Here is a 21,346-nt window from a genome sequence, read left to right as displayed (position 1 = left end):
GGACCCTCAGCCAGGGGCAGAAGCACCTGTTCTGGTTTCTCCTTGGAATTTAGAACCCACCCAGTTGATGAAAAGTAAGGCTACCAAATATATCAAGCTATATCTCCTTGGATGTAGCTTCGTTTACTTTGTGACAGGAATTTCTTAGCCTAAGCCTCCAGTAAGTCAGTTGGCATAGTTGAGTTACAAGGAAGAGGCTGTTGAGAAATTCTCTCCTAAGCCATTTGAAAAGGTTTACTCCTTTTTTAAAAAAATATCAGTTAAGCTGTGCCCTCCTTTCAGGTAGATGTTCCAGAGGTATCGCTAAGTTGTGGTGTCACTTGCAAATGTTCTTAGTTGCTGTCATTACCCACTGACTCCTGTTTGAAATCTCTGTGATTTTGTCACCATCGGTGGGATTTATTACTGAGCCACACTTGACATACCAATGACTGGTTTTCTTATTGAATTGAATTTTAACTTTTTTTTTTCCAGCTCAGTTTTTTGAGAGGAGAAAAAATTCTTATCCTGAGACAAACCACTGCTGATTGGTGGTGGGGCGAGCGTGCGGGCTACTGTGGGTACATTCCGGCAAACCATGTGGGGAAGGAGATGGATGAGTACGACCCTGAAGACACGTGGCAGGATGAAGAGTACTTCGGCAGCTACGGAACTCTGGTATCGTTTTTTTAATTCCCTGTTCAGCTGGCCAGGCGGTGGGTTCTCTCTAGCTTTAGTTCCTACTGCATCGTTCAGAGCAGGTCCATAGTCTTGCAGGCCAGAGCGTCTCTGTTGCGGCTACTCAGCTCTGACATGGTTGTGTGGAAGCCACTGTGGATGACACACAAAGTGTACAGGGTTGTGTTCCAATAAAACTTTATTTATGGACCCTGAAATTTGAATTTATACTATACAGTTTTCATGTGTCACAAATTATTCTTTTGATTGAATGATTTAAAAGTGTAAAAACCATTGTTAGTTTGCAGGCCATCCAAAAACAGGTGGTGGGCTAGATTTGGCCCGTGGCTTAGTTTGCTGACCCCTGGCTTAGAGATACGATTTTGAGCAGTGAGATTATGTGCATGTTCTCTCAGCATTTTTTTTTAAAGTAGTAAATTTTACTTTAAAAATGAAATTAGACTGGGCGTGGTGGCTGACACCTGCAATCCCTACGCTTTGGGAGGCCAAGGCAAGAGGATCGCTTGAGGCCAAGTGTTTAAGACCAGCCTGACGACATAGTGAGAAAAAATAAAAAATATAATTTGTCTCTACAAAAAACTATATATATATAATTAGCTGGGCATGGTGATGCATGCCTGTAGTCCCAGCTACTCAAGAGGCTGAAGTGGGAGGATAGCTCAAGCCTTGGAGGCTGAGGCTGCAGTGAGCCATGATGGTGCCATAGCACTTCAGCCTGGGCTACAGAGCGAGAGCCTGTCTCAAAAAGAAAAAAAAAAAGAAATAATTCTATAAATCTGTGAAGAATAATACTTAGGTCAGGTGTGGTGGCTCATGCCTGTAATCGCAGGACTTTGGGAAACTAAGGTCAGAGCATCACTTGAAGCCAGGAGTTCAAGGCTGCAGTGAGCTATGATTGCGCTACTGCACTCGAGCCTGGGTGATTGAACCAGACTCTGTCCCTTAAAAAATAATAAAAGCCCAACTTCTAAACAGCTTACTGAATTTTTTTTCCCCACCATAGAGAAATTGCCTATAACCTGATGGTCTAGGCAACAATCTCTGGTTACATTTTAAAACTAGATGAAAACAGTTACTTGCAGGGTGAATGTTATAAAAATAATGTTAGGTGAAAGAAGGAATAGGGCAAAGAATCTGTAACGTTTGACTCAATTATATAAAGTTAAGAGGCCACATTAGAAGGTTTTTTGTTTGTTTGTTTTGAGACAGAGTTTTGCTCTGTTACCCAGGCTGGAGTGCCGTGGCGGGATCTCAGTTCACCGCAGCCTCTGCCTCCTGGGTTCAAACAATTCTCTTGCCACAGCCTCCTGTGTACCTGGGACTACAGGTGCGTGCCACCATGCCTGGCTAATTTTTGTATTTTTAATGGAGGGGGTTTCACTATGTTGGCCAGACTGGTCTCAAACTCCTGGCTTCAAGTGATCCTCCTGTCTCAGCCTCCCAAAGGGCTGGAATTACAAGCATGAACCATCGTGCTTGGCCAGAAGGTACTGTTTGTGAGTGTGCCTGGGTGGTGAGACTGAGGGCGGGAGTGGCTCCCCTGAGAGTTGGTTGGAGGTTACGTGCTGGTGGGGGAGGCTCTGGGACCAGCGTGGCTGAGTCAGAAGTTCTGATGTGCTGGCAGTGTTCTGGGGTTGGATATAGATACAGAGTTGTTTGGATATACAGGTGTTTGCTATACAACTATACTTAATAAACTGTGCAGATACTTTTTATTGCTTTTTATTGCACTTTTTTGTAGGCATGCCATATTTCACAGTTAGAAGTGTTAAAAACTATTCATGTCTGTACATGGTTAGTGATTTCTATCCATTAAGGAAAGATACATAATGAAAAGCCAATGCCAACCTCCCAGCTCTGCCGCCTCTCAGCTCAAAGAACCACTGCCCACCAGATTCCTCTGTGCTTATGAAGTCCAAGTGACACCTAATTTATTTTATGTTTTTAATGTATAGAAAAGGCGTTGTTCCAACACTCAGGTCTTCACCTTGCTCTTTTCACGTAGCTGTATTATTTTGAAGATCTCTCATATTGGCACCTGTCACTCTTTATAACAGCTGCAGAGCATTGTGTTACTCTAAAAGGATCCTGTTGCTATTTGGACAGTGGTTATTTAACAGCTTTTTATCATGATAAATAATGCTGTAATGGAGTCCTATATAATCCTGTTAAATGCTGTTTAGAATTGCTATAGGGTAAATTCCTGGGGGGTGTGTTTGTGGTGTGTGTGTGTACACATGTGGTTTCCTTAAGTGGATGTTGCCAATTCGCCCTCCAGAAAGATTTGCTAATTACACACGACTAAGTGTGTAATTTAAGTTTGTGCTGCTGTAACAAAATACCTTAGACTGAGTAAATTATGAAGAACAAAGCTTCATATCTCGCAGTTCTGGAGGCTGGGGGGGTACTGGCATTGGTGTCCAAGATGGCGCCTCATGGCTGTCCTCACAGTGAAGGTGGGAGGGCTGGGAGTGCCTTTTCCACCACAAACCCTTTCATAGTAACCTCCAAAGGTGGCCTCTTAGTGCCATCACACTGGCGATTAAGTTTTAGCACATGGGTTTTTGGGGACAGTTCAGACCATGGCATGGATCCACTGACGGTGTGTGAAAGCCCATTTCCCTACCACGAATCGAAGTGAAAAAGGACTTTGATCTTAAAGGTTGAATATGGCGTCTTTTAATTTTGATTTCCATTTTTTAAGTAAGATTGATCATCTTTTATATGTTTGTTGGCCTTTTGTATTTTTCTTTTTTTGTAAACTTTCATATTATTTGCCCCTTTCTTTTGATTTTTGTTGATTCATGTGTTAGCCTGAATTTGTGAATTTTTGTGACTGTGTGAAATTTTTTCCCACATAGAACTTTTTTCTTTGTATAGCCTAATATTTTTTTTTTTTTTTTTTTTTTGAGACGGAGTCTTGCTCTGTCGCCCAGGCTGGAGTGCAGTGGCCGGATCTCAGCTCACTGCAAGCTCCGCCTCCCGGGTTCTCGCCATTCTCCTGCCTCAGCCTCCCAAGTAGCTGGGACTACAGGCGCCTGCCACCTCGCCCGGCTAAGTTTTTGTATTTTTAGTAGAGACGGGGTTTCACTGTGTTACCCAGGATGGTCTCGATCTCCTGACCTCGTGATCCGCCCGTCTCGGCCTCCCAAAGTGCTGGGATTACAGGCTTGAGCCACCACGCCCGGCCTATGTTTTTCTTTTATTTGTGATTTCTTTTTGTTTTCTTTGTGAAAAACCTTCCTCACTATAAGATTATAAATACCCACACTTTTTTTTTTCAGAACTGTTATGATTCTATGTTATTTTTACTTTTTATGTTTTTTAGAAATGGTGTCACACTCTGTCGTATGACTGGCTGGGGTGCAGTGGTGCAATCATAGTTCACTGTAGCCTCAAACTCCTGGTGTAAGGGACCCTCTCACCTCAGCTTCCCAAAGTGCTGGAATTACAGGGGTGAGGCACCCCGCCTAGCCTTCTGATCCTATTTTAAACTGTGAGATTTCAAATCAATCTATAACTTATTCGTTGTAAAAAAATAATGTAAAATTCCGCCCTAATTTATGCCACAAATATCCAGCGATCCCAGCCTCAGTTACTGGACGGTTCCCTTCCCATTGATGTGAAATGCTGCATTTGTCGTGCTCTGGATTTCAGGGGTCTGCTGCAGAATCGCTGCTGTTTCACTGCTCTGTTTACTGCAGTTCCCAGTGCTTCATCATTTTCATCATTGCACCTTTGTAGATCTGCAAGAGCTAGGTCTCCAGAAGTTCTTTTTTTTTTTTTAAAGCATTTTCCTCATTAGCCTTGGGCACTTACTGTTTTGAAACTAATTTTATTATTCTGTTGTGCTTCCTCCTTTAGTAGGTACTACATGGAATGTTTATGTTAATTTTGGGAGAAGTGACATCTTTATAACATTGATTCTCAGTCTCCCATTACTTCAGCTTTGTTTAATATCTTTTAGCATTTTAAGATAAGGATAATAATCTCTTTATCATACATGGTTTTACACTTTTCTTGTTCAATTTGTTCCTAGATATTTTTTATTATTACTGTTATAAGGGGTTGGGTGAAGTGTTCTCTAAATACCAATGAGATTGACTTGGTTGACAGTGATGTCCAGGCCTTCCACAGTCTTACCAATTTTTCTGTCTTCAGTCGGTTACTGAGAGCACACTGTTGAAACCTCTGTGATAACTGTGAATTTATCTGTTTCTTCTTGCATCTGTATTGGTTTTGCTCTATGTATTTTGAAGATCTGTTTTTAGGTACAGAAATATTTAGAATAATCATGTCCTCTGGGTGAATTGATTCCTGTGCTGATGTGAACCGATGGGAATCTGGTTTGCTCTGAACTGTGTTCTCTATGGTGCTGACGTAGCTGCTCCAGCTCTGTCTCCATTGGTGTTGGCACTGTAGGCCTTTCCCATCCTTTGCTTCTGGGCAGGAGAGTTGGGCCTTGCTTTGTTGTCTGTGCCTCCCACCTCCTCCCACCTGTCCCTTTGTTTTTTATTCTGCGCAGTCTTGGGAGGCTCCAATGTGGGCTCTGAGGGGCTCGTGCAGGCTCCTGTCTGCTGGTGTGGTCTGGGCGCGGTCCTCGCTCTGCTCCTGGCTGCTGCCTGTCTTCTTTCTGGCGATGCTGTTTCTACGCCGGGCCTTCTGCAGCTCGAGAGTGCTGGTGGGAGGGGTGCAGCCTCTCCTCCAGCCCGCGGCTTTGCTGGCTGCCCTGAGCAAGCCTTTCTCTGCCTCCTTTCAGGGTGGCTGATTCTCATGTAGGTGTCCTTGGGTTTCAGGCATTTTCCTCCCTCAGGACAAGGCTGGGTCTCTCACTTATCCCTCGGGGCACTCCCCAAGAACAGGAGGGGTGAGCTCATGTGTGCAGAGGACTTTGGGGGACCCCCTGCCCACCTACGCTGGCCCCTCTCTCACGGTGTATTGCTGTTTTCTGTAGTCGGACACCTGGCCCTGGGGAGTCTCGTTGGGATGCGGTGGTCCCTCCAGCCTCAGTGGTCCGGGCGACACTGCACCCCTGTGTGCACAGTGCTCCCTCTTGCCTGTCTGCTCGCCTGGCCGTGCTGTGCTGAGCTGAGGGACTCCAGAAGCCAGTACTGTTGCTCTTGTGTTTTGCTCATATTTTTAGATGTGGGGTGGCGGGGTCAGGGGTTATCAGCTGTGGCTCTGACCCTCCATCTCAGTCCAGAACTTGGCATGGCTCTAGGTCACAGGCAGTGATTCTGAATGTGCATTTCTTCCAGAAACTCCACTTGGAAATGTTGGCAGACCAGCCACGAACAACTAAATACCACAGTGTCATCCTGCAGAATAAAGAATCCCTAACGGATAAAGTCATCCTGGACGTGGGCTGTGGGACTGGGATCATCAGTCTCTTCTGTGCACACTATGCGCGGCCTAAAGCGGTGAGTGGGGTCTCGAACGCTTCCCGGGTGTTTGTGCCAAGGCTGGTGATGTCCGAGGTGGCCTCTGAGTGTGCTAACTCGTGACCCTGAGCTGTTGAGGGCTCACTGATGACTCCGTGGTGTTGGTGAGCATCCTTGCACGTGCAGCTCAGGGTCGGTAAAACAGCAGTGTGTTGAGACTGCATGCTAGAGGCTGTGGCGCCCACGTAATGAGTCACAGCACAGACAGGAATAGAGCAGAATAGAAAATATCCCATGAATTGCACAGGGCGGGGTATGTTCTGTGAGACATTTATTTCAGTTGAGTAGACAAACAGGTGCACCCACATGTCTGTGCTGGGCCTTGGGTATGGATGGTCCCACGGGGATGGGAGGGGTGCACACGCTGGGCCCCCTCCCCACTCCTCTTGGGCCATCTGTGCTGTGCTGAGCTGAGCCGAGCCGCAGCCTTGGAGACTCCTTACACAGTGGGTGGGGTCGCAGCACAGTGTCCACCCAAGTCCAGGCTCTGCAGGACCCAGGGCCCAGCACTTGGGCACTTCCCACCAGACCCTTCCCTGAGACCCTGGGTTTGAAACTGTCTCACAGGCCTCAGATGTGGCACAGACCAGCATTGTCACTTGGGTGCTCAGAACTTGCTGTGCTGGTCATGGATTAAGATTGCTGTGCGTGTGGCAGCCGACTCGGGCATGCGAGGCTTCCGCCCACTTGCAGCCCTGCGTCTGTGTCTTGTGCAGGAGGTGGGGGCAGTCGGGAGGGTTAGAGGCGGCTCCTTTCTGGGTGTCCCTGGAGGGGCAGGTGTGGCCCAGCCCTCACTTTCTCTGCTGTCTGGAATACTGCTTCCCTCTTGTGTCATTGACCATTTCTCGTATGCTGGTTGTGACTCAGGAGAGTAGATGACGGGCCGAGGCTGGGCGTGCACTGACGGTGCTTCTGCTGCTGCAGGTGTATGCGGTGGAGGCCAGTGAGATGGCACAGCACACGGGGCAGCTGGTCCTGCAGAATGGCTTTGCCGACATCATCACCGTGTTCCAACAGAAGGTGGAGGACGTGGTACTGCCCGAGAAGGTGGATGTGCTGGTGTCCGAGTGGATGGGGACCTGCCTGCTGGTGAGGGGGGGCGTGCGGGCAGCTGGGGGCCAGGGCTGGGGGGCTTCTGAGCACAGGCTCGGCTGGGCCAACCTCAGGATCTGAAGAGTCATGCATGATTCATTTTGATGTTTTCCCTATTGTGAGGTATAATTAATTTCTTGTGTGCACATTGGCTCAGTGTCTTGAATTTTCACCTGATTTAAAAAATGCCTTTATGAGAAATTTAAGTCAAAGTTCATGTAACATTTTCATGAGTGATTTACATGAACTGTGTTCTCGGGAATCTGTAAAAATCCTGTGCCTAACAGGTAAGGCTGTTTCTTTAACGCCAGTAGGGCCTTCGTCCCTGGCCAGGGTCTTCTTACCTTAGACTGGCCCCAGTGATGCTGTGAAGCCACTTGGGCATCTGTGGGGCCAGCATGTGCCTGGCCTGGCCTGGGTCGTTCACCCTGAGTTTCACATGTGGGTGGAAGTGGACTGTTTTCTGGTTGCTTGCGAATATGCCCTGCACAAACACTGTCTGCTTGGAGGGAAAGTGACAGGAGTGTGGCTGGACGCTGTCTGCCTGGTGCTCTCCTCCTGGGCTCAGCATCCTGGAACACAGGACATCGGAGTAGAGCATCCCAACCTGAAACTGCGTCTCAGTGTAGAGACCCAGAAAGATGGGGTCTGGGTGAAGGAGTGTGAAATATGGCTGCTGCTTCTCCAGGAAACGGTTTCCCGTGGTAACAGATGGCATTGGCTTTTAGTCCTGTTGAAATTTTGTTGTCAGAAGATAAATGTAAATAGACTCAATGTCCATGCTGTGACTTGGCTTATTAATAACGTCTGTGGAGCCATAAGGTGACACACTAGAGAAACGGGCTCCACTCCCAATCCCTGAAGGGGCTTTCACCTTTGCCCCTGAACAGCTGTGCCCATTCAATAAGTGTCTGTTGACAGCTCGTGCCTGGCTACGGGGACAAAAAGAGGACAGAAGAGGAGTGAGGCTGTGGTGAGGCCAAGGGTGTGTGGGCACTGATGTGGGGAAGCCTGGCTGCTGCGGTGTCCGGCTGTGCCCTGGGTTGGGTGACAGGGACACAGGAGGGACGTGGGGCAGAGGGAGGGGAGAGGAGTAGCCACTGTGTTCACCATGTTGCTGTGTTCCGGGGCTGCCCAGTGGCCGGATTGGCCAGACTGTGTTGCATCAGGGAGGCAGAGGCCAGATGTAGGGTACTGTGTGTCTGAGGACTTTGTGCCACATCCTGGACACCAAGGGGAGTGCCAGTGGTGTGTGTGAGTGATGGAGTAAGAGGTGGGCTGTGTTTTGGAGGCCCCTGGGTATGTGTGGCCGGGACCAGAGGCCAGGGACTGGCTGTGGTCCAGCCCCAGCATGCAGAGGCCTGGGACAGCCTGTGTGAAGGGAGGCCCCTCTGTGTGGGAGGTGCACAGACTTCCAGGACTGACTGTGGCTTTACTGTCAAGATGTAGGAGCCAGGGCTTGGCATGGCGCAGGTGTGGAGATGCAGAGCAGGGCCAGCAGGCAGGATGTGCCGTTGGGGGCTTGGCATGAGCAGGATGGTGCCTCCCAGCCCTGATCCGCAGGGAGTGGGCCACCAGGACGGGCTGGGGGCCAGGGTAGGGAGGACCTTGGGGAGGGTGAACATCTGTGTGGGTCTTGAGCACAGGATGCACATCCGATGTGCAGGACCAGCTATTGATTGGGCAGGGGGGACATGGCTGGGGTCTTGGTGGGCGTTGGCCTGGAGGGGCCACCCTGAGCAGGACATTCGGAGGAATGCTGGGGCAAGTTCAGACAGGACCATGTGGTGGTTTCTCCTGTGCAGGCAGTGCAGGGGGTAGACGGAGCTTTGCAGGTGAGGGCTTGAGGCAGCTCCGACTTCAGACTCTCCCTGGGGGGATTGAGGGAGCACCACCATCATTACTCAGCCCAAGGAGGCCCAGAACAGGGCAGACCGGGCTGCAAGAGTTCCTGTGGTGATAGTTATTGGGGTACAGGGTTGGAGGCTTTGAGGGAGGGTGGGTGTGAATTTGGGAGTTGTTGATGCAGCTGCACCCACCTCCACTTTCCGTCCCCAGGCTGCCCCTCTCCTGAGCTGCCGCATTCTTCCCTGCACCTGTGCGTCTGGCCCCCTTCATGTCCTCCTTGCCTGCTGTCTGCCTTTCCCCTGCACCTGTGCGTCTGGCCCCCTTCACGTCCTCCTTGCCTGCTGTCTGCCTTTCCCCTGCACCTGTGCGTCTGGTCCCCTTCACGTCCTCCTTGCCTGCTGTCTGCCTGTTCTCAGAGCCCCTCAGCCCTCAGGCCTTCATCTCTAATGGTCCATCTTCCTACTTGGACGCTGACATGTAGTAAAAGTCTGAGACAGGGAAGAGTGCATGTGCGTTTAGCATAGGAGGGGCCAGCTTTCAGTCAGTGCAAGGGCATGCAGTTATTCAGAGATGGTGCTGGGACGATTGATTTGGAGAAAAGAGTCCCTTCTTCACACCATCTGCTAAAATAAACCTCAGACGGGCTCAAGAGTTAAATAGTTAAGAAAAGAAGGAAACATAAAAAAATTGCTAAAAGTTTATCTGTTGTTAGGATGGGAAAGGTCTTTCTAAGAACCAAGTTCATAATGAAGCTGTCAAATAAAATATTTGACAAAAAATTCCCCTTCATACATTAGCACAGCTAACAATTATTAAATGGTAAATGAAACTAAAGAATTGCAGCTTGCGTGACATAGAGAGTTGCAGTAAGAAAAACATAAAAAGATACCTCATGGAAGGTGAGCAGGGACTAAAAAGGCAGAGAAATGCCAGAGGCCAGAAGGTTGAACATTGTTTAATGTCACCAGCAATTTAAAAGTAACCTTAATAGTTTTGACCTGGGAAGTTGGCTGAGCAGTCCTCTAATATCTGATGATCCCCAGGCTGGGGTTGTGGGGAAATGCGCACTGCCGTACACTTTTTGGCAGTGTGAATTGATAAAGCCTTTTGAAGGAAAATAGGACAGAATAAGTCAAAGAGCATTACAGTTTTTTTGTTCTTCCATATTTTATTATTCCAGAAGCAGCAAAGTTCTGAAGGAGAGGCAAGTAAAGATACCACAGGTGTCCTAGATTGTCAACAGACCATTTAATCATTTTTGTTAACAAAGCAGGTGACAATGGAGCCCTAATTTGCGTTAATCATTAGTTGTTACAGGATCTTGCTTGTTCTCCTGAGGACACACTCAACAGTCTCCCACTAGCCAGTGGCACTGTAGGTGCAGAGAATGCCTCCTGGATTTCAGGATGCTTCGCAGGGTCACTGAGGGTTTCTGTTACATATTTGGTAGAATTCAAAGACTGCCAGACTCAGTCTTACTGTTGTTAGTGTATTAGTGCTGTCATATGTGATGAGGACATACTATATTCCGTTATTCTGTTTAGCTCAAGGAAGAATAAAGAATTTGGACCAAAATTCCAACCACATTATGACCAATTTTCTAAGCAAAAGAAACGAAGTAACTGCTGAGGTTACAAAGATGTAATAATTCTCTTCACACAGCCTTGTACTGTTTTATGGACTGTATTATTACAAATGCTGAGCTTAACAAAAATCTTTATAAGTCAGCTCATGAAAACAGGCACGTGGCCAATAAGAATTTAATTTCACACCAATAAAACTTTAGACTTTGGATTTATTTAGGGCTGTTTGCACATATTTATAGAATGTGTAGTTTAGGTGATGGGACAGCTCCCCATCAGTAAGACCCTGGCCGAAATGTATTTGCCTTATTTACACAACAAGAGGATGACAGTAAACACGGGCACTTTCCGTTTGTGGCACTGAAGGACGATCTACACAGAGCACCCTGCAGAGGCCACAACCAAGGCCACCTGACTTCCCAGTGGGACAGGCCCAAGGGAGGGCTTCTGGCCCCTTTACTTGTCGTTCATGTTTTATGCCTTGATGTTTCTTTTTGGTTGCATTTCTGGAGCTCATGTAGATCATTTTACTTTTCAGAGGTGTTAGTTCTGGTGCCCACACACACACACAAAACCATCAACTCTTCTGGATTCCTTGGTTTTAAAGCTTGCCTCATGCAAAGTACAGAGACACCTTTTTCAGGAAACATTGCCACCACATGCTTGAAGGACCACTTATGGCTGCACCTACATCTCCAACCAAGGTCTCTTCACCGCCTTCTACAACAACGCACTTTGTCTGCACTGAGACAAAAAATGATAGCCTTTTTTCTTTTCTTGATTTTTTTTTTTTTGGCCTCGAGCATTTCCAAACTTTCATGTCATAAAAAATGCAGCATAGTTAATTGGCAGCTTGCACTTCTGAGGGCACATTCACCTCAGGGGAGGAGGAAGGAGGAGGAGCTGGTGGGTGCTGAGACTGCAGAGTGTCTTCCTTCCCAGCAGCTGGACCCAGAGACCAGGCACCAAAATTTTTTTGATGAAATTATCCTAAGGAAATAATCAAATTTGTACAGAAATTTATGTTAAAAAATGTTTATGGCAGCACCATTTACAATGGGGAGACAATTGGAAACAATAGAATTGTAGCAATACATACGATCATTAAAAATTATGTTTTAGAAAGATTTTTAACGAACTTTGGAAAAAGTTGGTGACATGTTGCTGGTTTTTAAAAAAGCACAAGGAGTATGTACAGTATGATTCCAATTTTGTGTTTAAAAATTAGACATAGTGGTAACCTAGCTTCAATTCCAGGTAAGATGGAGAAGGCACACTCCTGTCATCTCTCCCACTGAATGCAGCTATAAATCCTGGAGACAGGGAGAAACTATTTGAGGACTCTGGAACAAAGACATAGTAGCAGTTGATTGGTGAAGAAGACAAGAATTTGAAGTACAGTCAAATATTTGTGGGCTCCATATCTGCAGATACAACCTACATGTATTGAAAATATCTGAAAATAAAAATAACAACACAACAATAAACATCAATACAAATAACAAACCAATACAGTAACTAACAGCTAGTTACATAACATTGACATTGTATTAGTAGAAGTAATCTAGAGATGATTTAAAGTCTGTCAGAAGATGTGTGTAGCCTGTATGTAAAAACCACATTATTTTATATGGGGGACTTGAGCATCCAAGGATTTGAGTATCCACGGGGATCCTGGAACAAGTCCCCCATAGACACCAAGGAACAACTGTATTCCTGAAATACTCCTGAGTTATCATTTTCCCTCTTCTCCCTCTATGTACATACATAGAGTGTATGTTCATAAAGTGGGAAGCAAAGAAGGGCCATGAAACGGACCAGTTCTTTTGAAAACTACAAATTACCACAGTTCATCTAACATGAAATAGATAACCTGAATGGTCCAATAACTAGTAAAGATATTGAATTAATAGTTTAAAAACCTTCTGAAAGGTAAATCTCTAGCCTAAATGATTTCAGTGGTGAATTCTGTCAACACATTTAATGAAGAAAAAACTCCAATTCTAAATAACTTCTTTCGGAAAAGAAGAGGGAACACTCCCTCACTCATTATATGAGGTAAGCATTGCCCTAATATCAAAACCAAGGTTAACACAAAATGTGAAACCTACAGACCAATAACTGCTTCATGAACATAAATGTAAAAATCCTCAAGAAAACATTAGCAAATTTAAACCAGCAAGATATAAAAGGAATAATAATACACCATAACAAAAAAGGAAACTATCCTTGGAATGCAAGGCTGGTTCAATATTTGAAAATCAATCAGTGTAATCTACCATATTAACAGTCTGAAGAAGAAAAATCATGACCATATCAATTAATACAGAAAAAAATTGACAAAATTCAACATCAGTTCGTGATAAAATGCTCAGCAAACTAGAAATGGAAGGAAATTTAACATGACATAGGACATCTACAAAAAAACCTACAGAAAATCCTAAGGAATCTATGGGAAAATTTCCTAAAACTAGTAAGGGAGTTTAGCAAGGTCATGATACAGAAGTCATTTTTATATCTTTGCAGTGTACAATTAGAAATTAAATAATATTATTTACAGTAGCTTCAAAAATATGAAAGGCTTAGAAATCTAACAAAACATGATCTGGATGCCGAAAATGATGAGATGATAATGAAAGAAATCTCAGAAAACCTAAATAAATGGAGAGATAAGACTCAACCTAGTAAAGATGTATGTTCTTCTTAAATTGATCTGTAGACTTAATAAAATTCCAATTAGAATCCAAGCAGGATTTGTTCTTATAGATAAGCTCATTATGAAATGTATGTGGAATGTAAAGGAACTAGTGCTATGGTCTGTCCCCACCAAATCTTATGTTGAAATTTGATCCTCAGTGTGGTGGTGTTGGGAGGTGGGGCTTAGTGGGAAGTGTTTGGGTCATGGGTGTGGATCCCTCATGAATAGATGAATGCCCTTCCTCGTGGGTAAATAAGTGAGTTCTCGCTCTCTCAGGTCCCAACAAGAGCTGGTTGTGAAAAAGAGCCTGGCACCCCCACTTGCCTCTGCTCTCACCCTGTGGTCTCTGCATGTGCCAGCTTCCCTTTGCCTTCCTTCCACTGTGAGGGGAAGCAGCCTGAAGCCCTCACTAGATGCCCAATCCTGAACTTTCCCAAACAGCAGAACCATGAGCCAGATAAACCTCATTTCTTTATAAATTACCCAGCCTCAGATATTCCTTTTTGGCAACACAAAAATGGACTGAGAGAACTAGAGTAGCTGATACAATTTTTAAAAAGAAGAGTAAAGTTGGAGGAACTACACTACTTGATTTTAAAGCTACAGTATTCAGGACAGTGTGGTATTGGTGAAGGGACAGACATGTAAGTCAATGGAATGGAGAAGAAGAATAGATTTCTACATATACGGTCAATTGATTTTTTAACAAAGGGACAAAAATCAATTTAATGGAGAAAAAGTCTTTTCAGCAAATGTTACTGGAATAGTTGTCATCCATATGTAAAAAACAATACCTCAACCTCACACCCTATCCAGAGCTGAACTTAAAATTGATCATAGATCTAAGTGTGTAAAATATAAAACTATAAAGCTTCTTGAAAAAATCATAGAAAATCTTCATCACCTAGACTTGGGCAAAGAGTTTTTAGATGCGACTCTAAAAGCATGATCCATAACAGAAAACGTTGATAAATTGAATTTCATCAAAACTAAAAACGACCGCTCTACAAAGGGATGATACTAAGAGAATAAAAAAGACAAGCTAAGATTAGGAGAAAATATCGCAAAGAATATATCCAGTGTATGTTCTGAATATACAGAGAAATCTCAAAACAGGAAGAAAACAAGCCAATTGAAAATGGGCAAAAGAACAGACACTTTGCCAAAGTGGATATACAGATATCAGATACACACATGAAAAGATGTTCAACATTGTTAGCCATCAGGGAAATACACATTAAAGCCACGGTGAGATATCACACCTACTGAAAAATGACTAAAAAAAAAAAAAATCTGATGCTAATACCAAGTGCCATCGAGGATGAGGAATAGCTGAAAGTCGTGCATTGCTGGAGGGCTCATGCCACTGTGGAAACAGGTGAGTGCTTTCTTACAGAGTTGTATGTGCACTCACCTTATGCCCAGGAGTCCCTCTCCTGTGTATTCAACCCAGAGAAATGCAAGCTGTGTTCACACAAATACCTGTATGTGAATGATTATACTAGCTCTCTTTATAATTGCGAAAAAAAAAACTGGAAACAACCCCAGTGTCCTTCATCAGGATAATCCTTAAGGATAAACTGGTACATCCACACAGCGGAATACCACTGAGCAGTGAAGAGGAGCCAGTTATTGAAACAGGTAATTTGGAGGAACCCCAGAAACAGTACAGTGAGTGAAAGAAGCTTGCCTTGAAAGGTTATATACTGTCTGGTTCCATTTATACGATATTCTCAAAAAGACACAAGACCATGGGGATGGAGACCAGATTGGTGGCTTGAGAGGCTGGGGTGGGGGACGGCATGACCACCAGAGATAAGTGTGAAGAGTGTTTTGGGGTGGCAGAGCTGTGTGTATGCTGGCTGTGGTTGTGAGGACAAAATCCACACAAGTGCTAAAGTTCGTAGACTGTACACCAAAAAAGCTCAGTTTCACTTTATAACTGAAAAAATGAGATTAAAAAATTAGATGTATATATTTTTTGTGTGCATGTGTAGAAAAATACTTGAAGGTAAGCTGCAGAGTGATAACAGTGGTTCCTTCTGGGTACTGGGTTAATATGTGATTTTTATTTTTGTTTGAGTCTTCATAGTTTTTCTACATTTTCCATACAAAACATGTAGTACTTCTATAATAAAACCGGCTTGAGATTATTTAAGGGAAGCAAAACACTTCTGTTGTTTCTCGTCAACTACAGGATGTGAAGTGCAGGCTCCTGGGTGGCTTGCAAGGGCCACAGGCCTTGGCCCCACCTCGCTGGTGCTCCCTCTACTCCTTTCTGTGTTAGAAGCAAGTTCTGGTTCCGACAGAAGGCCTGGCCTTTGAGGGTGCTGGGTCCCCAATTCCTCAGTCATAGATGTGATGTGCTTCCCTTGACTTGGGACCTTCTGAGGGATGCAAGGTGGACCAAAGGACCATGTGAATGGCCAGGGCATGCCTGCGTGGCTTTCGGTTTCTTAAGGAGTGATTTCAGTCTACTTAAAGGGCTGTGGAAATTTGGAGAGTACTACAGACCAAATATATTTTATTTAACAGTTGGGATCCTGCAACACTTCAGGGCTCTTTCAGAATCTGGTAGTTACGAACTCTTCAGTGACTGAGACGGGACAAGAGTGAAGATTTGTCCTTGCTTTTAGCTCCTCTCCAGTTCTTAGTTCTAATGGGAAATTATGTGACTTAAACCCAGGCTGTGAGATGCATCAGTGACCATTACATGTGGGCATAAAATAAACCCTCGAGATGTTCTCTCGCATGGTACACTGGCCTAGGCAGGAATATTCTTGAGGCTAAAACTAGAACTCTTGGACTAGTGTTATTAAAGTGGTGGTGAGAGGCCTGTGCAGCCACAGGGCCTGTGATGTGTCTCCTGTGTGTCTTTCACTCCTATGCAGTTTGAGTTCATGATCGAGTCCATCCTGTATGCCCGGGATGCCTGGCTGAAGGAGGACGGGGTCATTTGGCCCACCATGGCCGCATTGCACCTTGTGCCCTGCAGTGCTGATAAGGACTATCGTAGCAAGGTGCTCTTCTGGGACAACGCGTACGAGTTCAACCTCAGCGCTCTCAAGTAAGTGTCCACAGCTAGGACTGGCACTGTCTTGTGGGGCCTCCTGGTCCACAGTCTGCAGGTGGGCCAAGGCCCTGGGAGATCACACACTATGGTCGGATAAATGAGGGTACCTGTGCACCCAGATAGGACAATCTGTTATAGCATTGGAGTAATTAAAACAGTATGGTGCTATAACAAGAAAAGACAGATGAGCAGAGCAGGGTAGAATGCAAGGAACAAAAATTTTTTTCGTATGTGAAAAAGGTTGCATTACAATTAGGAGGGAGTGAGGGCCGAGTCAGCATATTATTCTGGAGCAATTGATTAGCTCTTGTTCTCTCACGCCATACGTGAAAACTTAATTCTGCATGGAATCAACATCAACGACAGACATCCATGGGGGCCTGTGTGCACCATCTTAGGTGGAGAAATGAGCAGCAACAATGGATGGAATGGACCCTGTGCTAGATAGAATCTGGCAGTCTATGTGGTAGAAATCAGCAAAAACGCGACTGTGAAAGCAAACAAGTAATTAGAGAAATCATGTGCTGACAGGTCTTGGAATCAATTAGAAAGAGATGACTAGCCAGATGGAATTACAGCCCAATCACGTGAACAGGCAAACTACAAAAAATAAAATTACCAATAAATTATGAAAAATTATAATGTTGTTAGTAGTTAAAATGCAAATTAAAATACATGCTGTTTTCCCTACCCGACAAGCAAAGAGTAAATTAAAATAGTAGCCTGGGCTTGCCTGGCAGTGGCAGGGAGGTGTGGCTGCCGGGGCCTTAGAGGTTGGCATCAGGCTGCCCACCCCAGTCACTGCCAGAGCCTCCCACCTGAGTGTTCCTCCGGGCACTGGAAGTCAGTGGCCATCTAGAGGAACGTGGTTGAATTGCTGTGTATCCATCTGGTGGAGCACTGCGGTCCAGCTGCTGAAAAAGAAACCATAGGTTTTTAAGGATGTGTAATGATATTTAGAAAGGGTTTAAGAGACAGTAAAGCTTGGCAGAATAAACCATGTATACAGAATGGATGTTAGTTTGCATAAATAAATTTATATAAATATGTCTGGGGGATAAAAATATCACAATGCTAAGACAAGCATATGGGGAATTTAAACTTTTCTTTGTACTTGTCCATTTTTTCCAATTTTTAAATTCGTAATTTTTTATCAGAAAAATAATCAGAAATATGTAAATATAGTGAAATCTTTATTAAAACATTCACTTTTATTTGCTATTTCAGAAGTTACTGCTTTGCTTATTTTTTTAAAACATTTCTGTGGTAAATAATAGGTGACTTACTGACAAGCCCAGTGCAACCAGTGATGGCGGTTGGCAAACGGTGACACACAGGGGGCCATGTGGCATCTAGTGTCTGTTTCTGTGTTGAATTTGTGTAACAACAAAGGAAGTATTTCTCCTGAAACTCGGACTCACTCAGGCCACCTCAGCTCTTCTAGTTCCTTAACGTTTATTATAGAGTAACCTACAGCAGGAATACCGCTTTCATTTACTGTTAATAGAAAATCCACAAAAGATATTTTGAAATCAAATAGATTCTAAAACTAGGCAAGACACGCTGCAACTGCCCTTGTCCTCTAGGTTATGAGGGGTAAGCGTGGGTTTCCATGTGCTCAGATCCCATGAATGAGACGTCACAGGGAAGCGCCCAGTGACTCGCAGGCTCCTGAATGCCTCCAGGTCAGGCTCGGGAAGGCTCTGGATGCCTGGGTAGGGTCTGGGTCCTCTCAGAGTGGGAGGCACCCAGAGCCTCTGGAGGCCTGAGGGCTGCTCTGGGGGTCCAGGGCCCCCAGACGGTGGCTTAGCATCCTGGTGACACAGAAGAGAAAGCACTCACCGCGGTCCCACGTGTGTGTTTTGAAGCCTGAGATGTTTGCAATGACTCTCAACAGTTGCTTTGACCTTTTCCCCTAGATCTTTAGCAATTAAGGAGTTTTTTTCAAAGCCCAAGTATAACCACATTTTGAAACCAGAAGACTGTCTCTCTGAACCGTGCACTATATTGCAGTTGGACATGAGAACCGTGCAAATTTCTGATTTAGAGGTGAGAAAAAGATGAATTGCTCCTTACATTAGATAATCAGTGACCATGAAACAGACCAGATTATCATAAACCTTCAGTGAGCGCTGGGGGTGTGAGTAACTAATTATTTTATTATACAAATAAGTGAATTTATAAAACGTTTGCTACTGATTTTTTCCAGTCTTTTTTCTTCTTTACGTTCTATTTTGATTCTTTCATATTGTACATCATTTTCTTTATAGATGTCTCTAGCGTCTTCATTTTAGATTTATGTTTAATATTCTCAGCATCTTCAAAATCAAATAAATTATATTTCGTTTCATTATGGTATTTGCATTACAGTTTTTTTTCACGTGTTTTTAGCCACCCTTCATGACAGAACTGTTAAAATTCCCTCCACGAATCCCTGTCTGTGGCCGCGCGGTGGCGCTCGTGGGTTCTGGGCGGGATCCCCGCGCCCCGCCCTGCCTGGCGCCCAGTTGGCGCCGCGTCTGGAGATGGGGTGGGCGGCGCGGGCGCAGCTGTGGTTTTTAGTTGGTTCTGCGTGGAAACGCCCAGCCTGGAGCTCTCCAACGCCTTAGGCTGAAGAGCTGAGCGCCGAAAAGATTCCGCAGGAATCTGGGGCAGAAAACTGGGCGCAAGCAGCTCAGATTGCTTGACACGTTTCTGACTGAAGCGTCTGAACTCGTGATGCGGGTTTTGGGGGTGGTTTCCCAGGGTGGGGGCTTTTCTGCGGTTCCTGACGCGTTCAGCGTCTGCGCGGGGCGCGCGGAGGGGGCCGCCCCATCCCGGCCCTGCGGTGCCACGCGGTGCCCACGCGTGCCTTGTCGTCTGCTTGACCCAGACCCTGAGGGGCGACCTGCGCTTCGACATCAGGAAGGCGGGGACCCTGCACGGCTTCACCGCCTGGTTTAGCGTCCACTTCCAGAGCCTGCAGGAGGGGCAGCCGCCGCAGGTGCTCAGCACCGGGCCCTTCCACCCGTGAGTGTGCGAGGCGGGCGCGGGGTGCGGGGTGGGGGGCGCGGAGGGCGGGGCGGGCACGGGGTGCGGGGTGGGGGGCGCGGAGGGCGGGGCGGGCGCAGGGTGCCGGGTGGGGTGCGCGGAGGGCGGGGCGGGGCGGGCGCGGGGATGGGGCGCGCAGGAGGGGGCGGGACGCGGCGTGGCGGTCGTGGCGGGTGGGCCACGTGGGGTGGGGGCGGCGCACGTGGGGGCGCAGGGTGGTGTAGACACCGCAGCCTGTGTGCCTCCTTCCGGGTCTCGCCCCCACTCTGGGCCCAGCCTGGGGCGTCCACCCCCACCCCCAGCAGCCCCAGCGGGAGGAGCTCCCTGTTTTCCCGCCCCTGAGGAGCACCCACGGCTAATTCATGGTCCGACCCAAAGCGCCTCCGCAGGACGTAGGGGTTCACCTGACGGCTTTGGAGGGTTTTGGAGGGATGGTTGTTTTTTGGGACACATTTCCCCTCCAGCATCCTGGACACGCGTGGCGGTGGAGCCGCCTTTGGGGCCCAGCAGGCCTTCCCTTTGGAACTGGGGTGGGGTTGGCTGCCCCGCTCTGGCACCTGCCCCGCCCTGGCACCTGCCCCGCCCTGGCACCTGCCCCGCCCTGGCACCTGCCCTGCTGACTCCCCAGCGTGATGGCCCCACGAGGGGACCCCGGCTCCAGGGAGGTCGCAGACGTGTGGAGTTGATGCCCTGGCCTGGCACGTGGTCCCCATCACAAGAGTCCTGTGGTAACCTCTGTAGTGCCGTCACCGAGTGGAGGTGGGCAGCTTGGAGGCTGGTTATACCCACCCCCGAGTCTGGGGGCATGGAGGGAGCAGTGACCTGGGGCACAGGCTGGGGTGAGGGGTGTGACCAGAGTCAGGGAGAAACTGGAGACCTGAGGAGCCCCCCATTTCACTGTTGGCCCCACTGTGGACAGTGGGAGTTTGAGGGGCGGCAGAGCCTGAAGAACTTAGAGAAGTTTCCAGCGCAACCCAGTGCAGAATCCTAGCGTTTTACTATTTTCCCCCAAACGTGACAGTGGTCCTCACATTGTAGCCATCACAGAAGCGACTCCTTGGACCTGATTCCATCCGTGTACACCACAGTTTAATGGCAGGAGCTAGATCACCAGCCTCTGCAGCTTAGGCGAGGGCACAGGAAGGGGGTGCCCAGCCGTCCTCCTGGCAGGCCGGAGAGTCAGACACCACACAGGACCTTTAGTGCAGCCGTGTGTCCCCTGAGCTTCCACATCCTCTGGGCCACCCAGGGTGAGCCGTCCACACCTCCAGGAATCTGAGTGGTCTCAGGAGCAGCCTTGTGTTTGGCATTGGCAGGATCTGTCTCACCAGGGTAACTTTGATCCCAGTGTATCTCATAGAGTCCCTTTAGATCACAGGGCTGGGGGTGTATCTGCCCCCTGAGTTAGCCTGAAAAGTCAAGCTTTGTGTCCCCAGGCCCTCAGGGTGGACTGCCAGCCACGTGGGTTCTGCTGAGGGTGAGAGCCAGTGCGAGCCTGAGTCAGCGCCCCGAGGGCCATGTGGAGACTGCCCTCGCCCAGCCTCCAGGTCACACACACCCCTGTCTTGCAGCATCACACACTGGAAGCAGACGCTGTTTATGATGGACGACCCAGTCCCTGTCCATACTGGAGACGTGGTCACGGGTTCAGTTGTGTTGCAGAGAAACCCAGTGTGGAGAAGGCACATGTCGGTGGCTCTGAGCTGGGCTGTCACTTCCAGGCAAGACCCCACATCTCAAAAAGTAAGATATGTATTTGTAAGATTCTGTCCTGTGGGTGCCGGTCCTCAGGGAGACAGGCCTGGGTGGTGGTAGTGATGGCAGATGCTGGCCCACGCTGGGGCCCACGCGTTTTGCGCACGAGTGATTTAATACACAGAAAGTGCATGCTGTTACTGGCTTC

General features: G+C 47.0%; 1 protein-coding gene across 1 annotated transcript in view; it reads left to right on the top strand.

Moving 5' to 3' along the window:
• Positions 1-21,346, top strand: part of PRMT2 (protein arginine methyltransferase 2) — a 30,816-nt gene that overhangs the window by 8,259 nt on the left and 1,211 nt on the right. Inside the window, 7 exon segments of the mRNA NM_001265880.1 lie at positions 475-657; positions 5,937-6,098; positions 7,044-7,208; positions 16,232-16,407; positions 18,333-18,462; positions 19,286-19,422; positions 21,015-21,186. Of these exon segments, the coding sequence (NP_001252809.1) occupies positions 475-657; positions 5,937-6,098; positions 7,044-7,208; positions 16,232-16,407; positions 18,333-18,462; positions 19,286-19,422; positions 21,015-21,186 (1,125 nt within the window).

This window comes from Macaca mulatta, chromosome 3 (genome assembly GCF_049350105.2).
Source record: "Macaca mulatta isolate MMU2019108-1 chromosome 3, T2T-MMU8v2.0, whole genome shotgun sequence".
NCBI classification, from domain to species: Eukaryota; Metazoa; Chordata; class Mammalia; order Primates; family Cercopithecidae; genus Macaca; species Macaca mulatta.
Note: the sequence above shows the minus strand (reverse complement) of the source record. Positions and strands in the feature narration are given on the sequence as shown.